Source organism: Manis pentadactyla, chromosome 8, assembly GCF_030020395.1.
Source record: "Manis pentadactyla isolate mManPen7 chromosome 8, mManPen7.hap1, whole genome shotgun sequence".
Lineage (NCBI taxonomy): Eukaryota > Metazoa > Chordata > Mammalia > Pholidota > Manidae > Manis > Manis pentadactyla.
In genome coordinates this window covers 133,791,412-133,804,156 of record NC_080026.1, presented here as the reverse complement: position 1 = coordinate 133,804,156, position 12,745 = coordinate 133,791,412, and the positions used below count along the sequence as shown (strand labels likewise).

Sequence of the window (12,745 nt, the reverse complement as noted above, 5' to 3'; positions counted from 1 at the left end):
ATTAATTGTGGAGATAGTGTTGAAGTATCTGACTATAATTGTGAATTGGTCTATTCCTTTCATTTCTGTCAGTTTTTGCTACATGTATTTTGAAGCTTTGTTGTGAGGAGCATACACATTAAGGATTTTGTGTGTGTGTGTGTATGAGTGTGTATGTATTGACAAATTTGACCCCTTTGTTATTATATAATGTTCCTCTTTAACATTGGTAGTTTTCTTTGAGTTTTACTTTGACTGGTGCTCATATGTAAGCCACTTCAGCTTTCTTTTTTAATTGAGATGTAATTCGCATACTGTGAAATTCACCCTTTTAAAGTGATATGTTCACAAATTCATACAACTATCACCACCATCTTAATTCTGGAAAATTTCATCACCCCAAGAAGAAACCCTGTACCTGTTATCATTCAGTCACCATTCCTTCCTCCTGTCAGCTCCTGGCAACCTCTACACTACCTTCTATCTCCAGATTTGTCTACTTGGGACATTTCATGTAACTGGAATCATAGAATATGTATGTAGTATTTTGTGTCTGGCTTCTTTCATTTAACACAATGTTTTCAAACTTCATATATCAATACTTCCCTTTTTTTTTTGCTAAATAATATTCCATTGTGTGGATATACTACATTTTTTTAATCCATTCATTGACTGAAAGATATTTAGGTCATTTATTTTGGCTATTATGAAAAATGCTGGTGTGAATATTTTATGTAAAGGTTTTAGGTGGACGTATGTTTTCATTTCTCTTGGGTATATACCTAGGGTCATACGATTACCCCCAGATAATCTTTGAGGAATTGCTAGACTGTTTTTCATAGTAGCTGCACTCTTGCACATTTCCACCAGCAATATATGAGAGTTCTAATTTCTCTGTTTCCTCACTAGCACTTTTTACTGTCTTTTGATTATAGCTATCCTAGTGAGTGTGAAGTTCAACTTTTTTAAGTTAGTTTTTGCATGGTGTATCTTTTTCCATTCTTTCACTTTAACCCTGCCTATATCATTATGTTTGAAATGGATTTCTTGTAGCCAGCGTATGGTTGGGTTATGTTTTTTATCCATTCTAACAATCTCTATCCTTTTTTTGGTGTATTTAGAACATTGACATTTAAGGCAATTATTGATATATTTGGATTTAGGTTACCTATTATTTGTTTTCTCTGTTAAGTTTTTCTTCTTTGTCCTCTTCCACTCGTTTTGGTTTATTTGAGCATTTCTTAGTATTCTATTTTAATTAAAATAAATGTGTTTGTGTATATATCTTTGTATAGCATTTCCAGTGGTTGCTATAAGGATGTGACTCTATCTCTTTGTGTGGTTTTCTTTATTGGTTGGTGTGCTGACTATAATATACATACTTTTCACAGTTTACTTAGAATCAGTGTTTTAAGGGGAATGTGGAAATGTGAAAAACTTTACTACATATTGTTTTTTTACTTTTCCTCTTTATATTGTAATTGTCTTAAATATTACCTTTATGCACATTGAAAATCCTATCACAAAGTGCTGTAATTTTTCCTTTCAAACATTAAATATATTTTAAAGCACTCAATAGAATAACGGCTAGTTTTGTTTACTCAGATATTTACTTTTGCTGCTCTTCCTTCATTCCTGATCTTCCAAGGTTTTTTGTTTTGTTTTGTTTTGTTTTGTTTGGTGGCGGGATGCATATTATTTCCCTTAGTCTAAATTTCCTTTAGGAATTATTTTGGGGAAGGTTTTCTGGCAACACATTTTCTTAGTGTTCCTTCAACTGAGAATGTCGTATTTCATCTTCATTCCTGAGGGATATTTTTGCTGAATATGGAATTGTTTTCTTACAGAACTTTAAAAATATCGTATCACTTCTTTCTGACCTCCATGGTTTCTGATAAGAAATCTGCAGTCATTTGAATTGCTGTGTTCCTGAAAGTAGTGCATCATTTTTCACTGTTTTTAGTCTGTAATTTTTAGTTGTTTGTTCATGTTGTGTTGCTGCTTGGACTTCTGTGTGCTTATTTGGGGTTTGCTGAGCTCTTTCAATCCAAGGGCTTAAGTGTTTTGCCAGAGTTGGGAACTTTTCAGCTTTTATTTCTTCAGATGTTTTTTTTTTTCTGTGTCACACTCTTCTGCTAGGCTATAAATATCAGTGTTAGACCTTTTTATATCATCTGTCCCACAGATCCTTAAGGCTCTGTTCATTTTTTTACAATTATTTTTCTCGATGAATTTGGTAATTTTTGTTGATGTGTCTTCAGATTCACTGACTTTCCCTCCCTCATTTCCATTCTGCTCTTGAGTCCACGTATTGCAGTTGATGGATAATTTCTTAGGGCTCTTTCAAGTTCTCCCTACACCTTTTCTTTAACTTTTTGATTTGTTGCAGAAGATAGTAGATTAGTTCCAAATGGTTTTCCACAGTGTGGCTTTTCTAACTGCATCTCTGTTGTAACATTTAACTTGTTATTGGTCCCCTATATTTTCTGTAGGTTGGAAGTCAGATCTAGAATAAGTGTCAGTAAACTACAGTTTGAGGATTAAATCTGGGCTTCCCCTGTTTTTATAAAGTTGAACAATGTAAGGGTTGGAGCGCAGACCCCCAACACAGTTGAAATTCATGTATAAATTCTGACTCCCCAAAAGCTTAACCACTGATAGCCTACTGTTGATCAGAAGCCTTACTAATAGCACGGTCGATTAACCCATATTTTGTATGTTATATGTATTATATACTATATTCTTACAATAAGTAGAGAGAAGAAAATGTTTTCTCAGATTGTCACAAGTTTCCCCCAAATTTTCAGTGCATTTATTGAAAAAGCCCATGTATAAGTGGACCTGTGCAGTTCAAGCCCGTGTTGTTGAAGGGCCAACTGTATTTACTGGACTACAGCCATGCTTATTCGTTTACATATTGCCCGTGGCTGCCTATGTGCTGCATGGTGGAGCTGAGTGTTTATGACAGAGGTTGTATGGCTGGCAAAGCCTAAAATATTTATGCTCTGTTCTTTTAAAGAGGAAGTTTCCTGACCTCTGATCCAGAGATTTTTATCAAATTCAGTTTTTTCTTTAACAAGTAAACTTAATAGTTTGTGGTGTATACTTGCCTTTGTGGCACAAAATGTTCTGTTACGTGATGTTAACAGCCATGTTGACATTCACTACTTTTTCACCTATGAAAAAGATCACCTGTGTTTTTGATGGGCTATTACTATATTTTTGGCTGCGCAAATAATTTTAGATTGGCGTTTTTCTTCCATTGTCTTTTGTCTTCCATACCTTACTACTCACTGTCAGGCGTCAATCTTATTGTTGGTCTTTGAGGGTAATCTGTTCCCCTGTATTACCCTACCTCCACTCCCTGGATGCTTTTGAGATTTTTCTGTTTTTTGTTTTTATCAGATATATTATACTGTACTGATTTTCTTTGTTTTTGTCATGCCTTGGGTTTATAGAGCTTCTTGAATCTGTGGCTGGGGTCTTTTGTTGGTATTAGGAAATTCTCAGGCATATGCCATTTTCTCTTTTGCTCTGTTAGCATTTCCTGTCCAAGATTTTTATTATATATATTTTAGATCATATAATCTGTGCAATACTATGCCTTTATGTTCTTTCTTGTTTTTAATTTTCCATCCTTTTGTCATTCTATGCTTAACAGGAGTGTTTTTTTCTGACCTTTCTTCCAATTCCCTATTTTTTTGTGTGTGTTTAATCTGCTGTCAAGTCCTCCTTGAATTTAGTAATTGCTGCATTCTTCTGTTATTTGCTTGGTTATTGTAGTTTTCAATTCTCTGTCAAAATTCTCCAGATCATCATTTATTTCAGTTGTTTTAAAATCTGTTTCTGATCATTATTTTATTTGGGTCTCCTGTGGGTCTTTTTCTTCTGCCAGTTTCCCTACCTTGGTTTTTGGTCATTTATTGTTTCCTTGACTGCTTATTTTTCACTGAGTGCCACAAATTAAGTGTGAAAAATATTGGAGATAGTTTGAGACTTTGGATGATTGTTCTAGAAACCTAAAACATCTACATATGACTTTCATAAATTCTGCTGGAAGAATAAACAGACATGGGAAAAGAGGGAGCTGGTAAGTCAATTAATAGAATCACCCTGGGTTCTAAGTCAGCTAGAGAAGGAATTGAGGGAAACTGAGAAAAAAGGCAGATCTCAAAGAGCATGGAGTGACTGAGGCACCTAAAAAAATAAGAGGTTGGGGTCAGAGAAGGGATAGCAGAGCTAAAGACTAAAAATAAAAATCAAAGGGAGCAAAGTGCTCTGTGGAAAATGGTTGGTGTGTTACTTGAGCATAGATTAGGAGTCCGTCACTTAGGGTTGTGTCTTGCCAATGGGTTTCAGCCCCAGGTAAGTACACTATGGATTCAATGAGACTGAAAAATGACATTGGGACGTTGTTGGGGTGAAAGGTTTATACCCAACTTACTCCCACAGTGGCAGGTCAATCACTAGAATCCCATCCACTCAGCAAGTCTGCAAGCAGCAAGCTTGTCTCTGCCTTTGGGCTCCTTTGCGCCCACAGCCGTCTCAGTCTCTGTCCTCAGCACTGCCTCCACTCCAGTCTCTGCTCTCCTGCAGCCCTGTAGCCTTGCAGCCATGCCACTGTATCTCCCAGAGCACTGGGGGGACCTCTTTATATAGCGTCAGTAAAAACGTATTGCCCACATGTGTGTAGTGAGCTAACCGACCAGGGCCAGGTGAGAATCCTGGCCATAGGAGCCTTCACTTTATCCACAGGTTGAAAAGTCTAGGTAATTCTTGATGGTGTCAGAGTAGGTTGTTTTGAAGGAAATAACCATTCAGTAAATAGTGAAAAGCAGGAAGAGAATTTCAGGCAATGCTGTACTTTGCAACTTCTTTTCTTTTTCAGATTTCCTTTGAAATTACCTTTAGCCCGATTAGTCTAAAAATGTTCAGCATAGTTGGTGGGTAGCGGGGTGAGAACCCGAAGCCATCCTGCTCTTGGCTCCGGGCTCACACACTCTAGATGGGTTTGTATGGCTAGTAAGAACAGCTGGAACCACAGCTCTATTCTCAAAACTCTTAAGTCCAGTGAACTTTCCCTATCACTTTGGGGATACTAATACCTGCTGAACCTGTTTCATAGGTCTTTTTGAAAAGATCTATTGGAATGTATGAAATACTTCAAAACCAAAAAATGCTATACAGCTGTAAGGTGGTTAATAATCACATGACTAGTAGAAAATTATATAATTTATTATTAAACGGAAGGAAAAATTTTAAATAAAAAACTTACTGTATATGCAATTAATTTATTCTTATAACTTAATTGTGTCAAGTAAAATTTATGACATTTATGTGTGAATTAATAACATATCAGCACTAGAAGTTAATATACGTTTTTTTTGCTTGAGGGCAGAAATATACATGTATTTCTCATCTTTGAGAAAATGAAATTCTTTTGAAAGAAATATAAAAGTAAATGAATTGTCACAAGTTCTACAATGAAACTTAAACATTGTAGATTATTGGGCAGTATATGTAATTTGATCTGTTAGAGAAAAAAAAGTCACAGTCCTAAAGGAATATTAAAATTCATAGGCAAAACAGTATGTTAAAACTTTTAAAAACTAAAGTATAAAACTATTTCTCTGTCTCTAGGCAAAATTTGGTTTCTCTAATATTACTGGAATTGATTACTCTTCTTCTGCAATACAGCTTTCTGGAAGTATCATAGAGAAAGAAGGTTTATCTAACATTAAGTTGAAGGTAACTATATATTTCTATAACCTATTTTTATTTATGATAAAAGCTATAAAGTTTAAATATTTCTAGAATATATTAATTTTCTGAGATATTTGAACACATATGAATTAAAGATCAATCGTAAATAATCCAAACAAACATTTTCAAGTAACTGTATTAAAGCTTTTGATCTAGTCAGCTTGGGGAAGTTATTTTATTTTCTCTTCCCTGTGTACAAGTTCACTTCCTTCTCCCTTCCCCACCCTTTTTCTTGTGCTTGTAAACCCAAATAATAGTTAACTTTGGATTAGCTAGATCAAAAAGTTGTAAATGTATAAAGTGATATAATGCCACCAAAGATTACTTAGTTTATTTTTGTGTCCTGTGGTCTTGTTAGATGGTGAGTCTTGCATTATATGTCTAGCCCAGGATTCTTTTCTTAGCCCTAGGATTATATAAAAACTGCATATTCTACAGTTCACTAGGAAGGCTAAGTTCTCTTGTGTAGTCTAAAATGAAACTCTTGGTTTCCTCCTGAAGCCTGCTTTTCCCTAGTTCCCATTTCTATTAATGATACTGCACTAACCCCAAACTCAAGGAGTCATCATTGATTCTTCTCTTTCCTGTACATCCTCTACCCAGTTCGTTGGTTTTATCTTCAAAGGATATCAGGAATGAGGTCATTCCTTGATATTTCCACTGCTTCCTCCCAAGTCCAAGCCACCTTCTGATTTCTTGCCTAGACAACCACAGTAGCTTCTTACTTGGCCTCCCCATTTCCACTCTTGCCACACCACATTCCATTTCTACAGGTCAGCCAGAGTGATCTTTTAAATGTAAATCAGGTCGGCACTTGCTCACAAGCCTCCAGGGGCTTCCCCATAGTATTCAGCATAGAATCTGGACCCCCATCTAACCCTTACAGAGCCCCTTATTTTTTACCCCTTACCTCTGGACCACCAGTACTCTGGTCACACTGGCTTTCTTTCTGCTCCTGAAACATGTCTAGCCTGTTCTTCTCCAGTCTTTACTCCTGTTACCCTCTGTTTACAATATTCTTGCCCCAGATCTTAGCTTGTTAGGCTCATTTCTCATCATTCAGATCTCTGCTCAAGTATCACCTTCTTAAAAGAGCCTTTCCTGACTACCTTTTCCAAAACACTAGGGTTCCCACTCAGTGTCTTCATTATTCTGTTTTTATTTTCTTCATAGCATGTTATCTGAAATTATTTGGTTAGCTTATTTATTGTCTGTCTCTTGCTTGAGATCATATATGTTCTCATACAGGGACCTTTTCTGTTTTGTTTACTGTTATATATATTCCCAGGGTCTGAAAAGTCCTTGCATGTAATAGGTGTCCATGATATATTTGTTGAATAAATGAGTATTTTTAAACAGGCATTTAGGATCAGAATGTCTCCAAACTTAGTGTCCTGTGGTCTTATAAGATGAGTCTTGCATTATATGTCTAGCCTGTTACTTTACTTCAGGTATAATGAATACAGTGGTGTGAGGAAAAGGAAAAAAAACCATGTTGAAATGTATTAAACATAAAATGCACATTTTTAAGTCCGACAGTAAGAGTTTTAGATAATACACTATGATACTTTATTGAGCTGTATTAATAATCATGAGCTAATTGCTTACTTTTTCAAAGTAGCTTTTCAGAATTAAGTTCATTATTAGCAAATTATTGTGACTAGTTTATGAAATTGCAGCAGATCACTATTTCATATGCTTATAATGTATCAGTAGGTTATTGAAAATGAATGAGATCCTGATGTCTGACTTCCAGAATCTAAAGTGCAGGATATTGTAAAGTTAAGTCATCGCATTTTTAACAGTCATTTAATTTGAGCTTTGTACCATTCATTATAGCCATTATTTGCTTTGTGAGCTGCTGAATCAAGGGAAAAGAACTTTTGATTTGCTTTATTTACTTTAGGTCACACAACTAGTACTATCAGCTAATAATTGTCTTATTTCCAATGACCTATTTGAGTTCCAAATAATTGTTGTCATTTTTAAGACTATGTCAGATATTCTGCTTTTTGACAGAGATAAGTTTTTCATAAACCAGGCTTGTGAGCTGTATCATGTGCTAGTATTACTAGGCAGTACATGTGGCTTTGATTTGTTTCCAGATTTGTAGAGATTTGGAATGTCTAGGTAACACTTATCAGTCTTGCTCACTAATCTTAGCTTTAATGTTCTGGGAATGAATCAGCCACATAAATGTTAGCTATACAGTTGAAAATATGTTTATTATATGTAAAATGCCATCATAATTAATTGGTCCTTTTATCTGTAACCTTTTACAGATTGTCACTTAATTCAGTAAAGATTGTTCTCATATAGACATTGATTTTTAATATAGGTAGAAGACTTTTTGAATCCTTCTACAAAGCTGTCTGGATTTCATATTTGTATTGACAAAGGGACTTTTGATGCCATAAGCCTTAATCCTGACAATGCAGTTGAGAAGAGGAAGCAGTATGTGAAATCTCTCTCCAGGGTGTTGAAAGTGAAAGGCTTTTTTCTAATAACCTCATGTAATTGGACCAAGGAAGAGTTGCTAAATGAATTCAGTGAAGGTAAATGGCTATATGTTGTTTAAATGTGTGCTTGCTTCAGGTTTAATGCACTTAAATAGGTTTTTTTATTTCTTGGTGTTACAGGGTTTTACTTTTCATTTGTGGGAATTTTCTGCCTTTATCCATTAATAACCTTGGTAATACTTTTTTTTTTTTCATCATAATTTTTTTTGTATCATTAATGTACATTACATGAGCAACACTGTGGTTACTAGATTCCCCCCATTATCAAGTCCCCCCACATACCCCATTACAGTCACTGTCCATCAGCATAGTAAGATGCTATAGAGTCATTACTTGTCTTCTCTGTGCTATAGTGTGTTCCCTGTGCCCCCCCCACAACATTATGTATGCTAATGGTAATGCCCCTTATTTCCCTTCTCCCTCCCTTCCCTCCCCCCTAATCCCAGTTCCTTTTCCTTTGGCAACTATTAGTCTATTCTTGGGTTCTGTGAGTCCGCTGCTGTTTTGTTCTTTCAGTTTTTGCTTTGTTCTTAAGCTCCACATGTGAGTGAAATCATTTGGTACTTGTCTCTCTTCCTGGCTTATTTCACTGAGCATAATACCCTCCAGCTCCATCCATGTTGTTGCAAATGGTAGGATTTGTTTTCTTCTTATGGCTGATATTTCATTGTGTATATGTACCACCTCTTCTTTATCCATTCATCTATCGATGGACACTTAGGTTGCTTCCATTTCTTAGCTATTGTAAATAGTGCTGCAATAAACATAGGGGTGCATATGTCTTTTTGAAACTGGGATCCTGCATTCTTCGGGTAAATTCCTAGGAGTGGAATTCCTGGGTCAAATGGTATTTCTATTTTTAGTTTTTTGAGGAACCTCCATACTGCTTTCCACAGTGGTTGAACTAGTTTACATTCCCATCAGCAGTGTAGGAGGGTTCCCCTTTCTTTGCATCCTTGCCAGCATTTGTTGTTTCTAGTCTTTTCTCTGTTGGCCATCCTAACTGGTGTAAGGTGATAATCTCATTGTTGTTTTTATTTGCATTTCCCTGATCATTAGTGATGTGGAGCATCTTTTCATGTGTTTGTTGGCCATCTGAATTTCTTCTTTGGAGAAGTGTCTGTTCATTTCTTCTGCCCATTTTTCAATAGGGTTATTTGCTTTTTGGGTGTTGAGGTGTATGAGTTCTTTATATATTTTGGATGTTAACCCCTTGTCGGATATGTCGTTTACAAACATATTCTCCCATACTGTAGGATGCCTTTTTGTTCTGCTGATGGGGTCCTTTGCTATACAGAAGCTTTTTAGCATGATGTAGTCCCATTTGTTCATTTTTTATTTTGTTTCCCTTGCCCAAGGAGATGCGTTCATGAAAAAGTTGCTCATGTTTATATTTAAGGGATTTTGGCCTATGTTTTCTTCTAAGAGTTTTATGGTTTCATGACTTACATTCAGGTCTTCAATTCATTTTGAGTTTACTTTTGTGTATGGGGTTAGACAATAATCCCAGTTTCATTCTTTCTCATGTAGCTGTCTAGTTTTGCCAACACCAGTTGTTGAAGAGTCTGTCGTTTCCCCATTTTATATCCATGGCTCCTTTATCATGTATTAACTGACCATATATGCTTGGGTTTATATCTGGGCTCTCTAGTCTGTTCCATTGGGTCTGTTCTTGTGCCAGTACCAAATTGTCTTGATTACTGTGGCTTTGTAGTAGAGCTTGAAGTCAGAGAGGTTAATCCCCCCAACTTTATTCTTCCTTCTCAGGATTGCTTTGGCTATTCGCGTTCTTTTGTGGTTCCATATGAATTTTAGAACTATTTGCTCTAGTTCGTTGAAGAATGCTGTTGGTATTTTGATAGGGATTGTATTGAATCTGTAGATTGCTTTAGGCAGAATGGCCATTTTGACAATATTCTTCCTATCCATGAGCACAGGATGTGTTTCCATTTATTAGTATCTTCTTTAATTTCTCTCATGAGTTTCTTGTAGTTTTCAGAGTATAGGTCTTTCACTTCCTTGGTTAGGTTTATTCCTAGGTATTTTACTCTTTTTGATGCAATTGTGATTGGAATTGTTTTCCTGATTTCTCTTTCTGCTAGTTCATCATTAGTGTATAGGAATGCAACAGATTTCTGTGTATTAATTTTGTATCCCACAATTTTGCTGAATTAAGATATTAGATCTAGTAGTTTTGGAGTGGATTCTTTAAGGTTTTTTATGTACAATATCATGTCATCTGCAAACAGGGACAGTTTGACTTCTTCCTTGCCAGTCTGGTTGCCTTTTATTTCTTTGTGTTGTGTGATTGTCCTGGCTAGGACCTCCAGAACTATGTTGACTAAAAGTGGGGAGAGTGGGCATCCTTGTCTTTTCCTGATCTTAAAGGAAAAGTTTTTAGCTTCTCACTGTTAAGTATAAAGTTGGCTGTGGGTTTGTCATATATGGCCTTTATTATGTTGAGGTACTTGCCTTCTATACCCATTTTGTTGAGAGTTTTTATCATGAATGGATGTTGAATTTTGTCAAATGCTTTTTCAGCATATATGGAGATGATCATGTGGTTTTTGTCCTTTTTGTTGATGTGGATGATGATGATGATGATGGATTTTCGAATGTTGTGTCATACTTGCATCCCTGGGATGAATCACACTTGATCATGATGGATGATCTTTTTGATGTATTCTTGAATTCGGTTTGCTAATATTTTATTGTGTATTTTTGCATCTATGTTCATCAGGGATATTGGTCTGTAATTTTCTTTTTTTGCGGAGTCTGCCTGGTTTTGGTGTTAGAGTGATGCTGGCCTCATAGAATGAGTTTGGGAATATTCCCTCCTCTTTTACTTTTTGGAAAACTTTAAGGAGGATGGGTATTAGGTCTTCACTAAATGTTTGATAAAATTCAGCAGTGAAACTATCTGGTCCAGGAGTTTTGTTCTTAGGTAGTTTTTTGATTACTGATTCCATTTCCTTGCTGGTAATTGGTCTATTCAGATTTTCTGTTTCTTCCTTGGTCAGCCTTGGAAGGTTGTATTTTTCTAGAAAGTTGTCCATTTCTTCTAGGTTATCCAGTCTGTTAGCATATAATTTTTCATAGTATTCTCTAATAATTCTTTGTATTTCTGTGGTGTCCGTAGTGATTTTTCCTTTCTCATTTCTGATTCTGTTTGTGTGTAGACTCTTTTTTTTCTTGATAAGTCTGGCTAGATGTCTATTTTGTTTATTTTCTTGAAGAACCAGCTCCTGCTTTCATTGACTCTTTCTCTTGTTTTATTCTTCTTGATTTTATTTATTTCTGCTCTAATATTTATTATGTCCCTCCTTCTGCTGACTTTGGGCCTCATTTGTTCTTCTGTTTTTAGTTTCGTTAATTGTGAGTTTAGACTGTTCATTTGGGATTGTTCTTCTTTCCTGAGGTAGGCCTGTATTGCAATATACTTCCCTCTTAGCACAGCCTTTGCGGCATCCCACAGATTTTGTGGTGTTGAATTACTGTTGTCATTTGTCTCTATATTTTGCTTGATCTCTGTTTTTATTTGGTCTTTGATCCATTGATTATTTAGGAGCATGTTATTAAGCCTCCATGTGTTTGTGGGCTTTTTCTTGGTAATACTTTTAATTGTATATGCAAAAAATAAAGACATAATATTGGTTGAGATCCAGGTTCTTTTTAGTATTTTCCAAGAAATCCTGGCAGTTAAGTACTAAAAATTTGAGCCTATAAAAATTAAGTTCTTTACTTAAGCTCTATGATCTATTATTTAGAGAATCAAAGAAAACACATATATTATGCTTGTGACTTTAGTGCACTGATCTATTGGTGATTGGTAATAATACTATTCAGTAATAATGCAAATGGAATTCTTATATGATGAGAATTTTAATTTTATACATACATTGTATGTCTTGCTAGTGGTCATTTAGTACTTAGGATTTGTTTTGTTTTTTAGCATATGTAGAACAATTATTTTTAACATTGCCCAGAAACAAAATATAGGAACTTTAGTCTGTTGAGGAAATTTCTACCATTTTCTGAGTTTTGATATAAGGACAGGATCCTCTTTTGCCCTATTAGTAATGTAGTATTAGTGTTGTGTCTACTAAGATCTTGTGCGAATTGAGAATCTGTAGTTTTTCAAAGGAATGGGAGGAATTTTTTAGGATAGAATATTAATAAATGCTATGATACTAAATTTTTGTTAAAATTTTTTTTTTTTGAGAGGGCATCTCTCATATTTATTGATCAAATGGTTGTTAACAGTTAACAACAATAAAATTCTGTACAGGGGACTCAATGCACAATCATTAATCCACCCCAAGCCTAATTCTCATCAGTCTCCGATCTTCTGAAGCACAACGAACAAGTTCTTACATGGTGAACAAATTCTTACATAGTGAATAAGTTCTTACATGGTGAACAGTACAAGGGCACTCATCACAGAAACTTTCGGTTTTGATCATGCATTATGAACTATAAACAAT

General features: G+C 35.4%; 1 protein-coding gene across 6 annotated transcripts in view; it reads left to right on the top strand.

Annotated features, from left to right (window-relative positions):
* EEF1AKMT2 (EEF1A lysine methyltransferase 2) overlaps positions 1 to 12,745 on the top strand; it is an 80,255-nt gene that overhangs the window by 17,539 nt on the left and 49,971 nt on the right. For all 6 annotated transcript variants that reach the window (XM_036899089.2, XM_057506447.1, XM_057506448.1 and 3 more), the window contains exons 4-5: positions 5,620 to 5,727; positions 8,081 to 8,297. In XM_036899089.2, the coding sequence (XP_036754984.1) occupies positions 5,620 to 5,727; positions 8,081 to 8,297 (325 nt within the window). The remainder of the gene's footprint in view (positions 1 to 5,619; positions 5,728 to 8,080; positions 8,298 to 12,745) is intronic.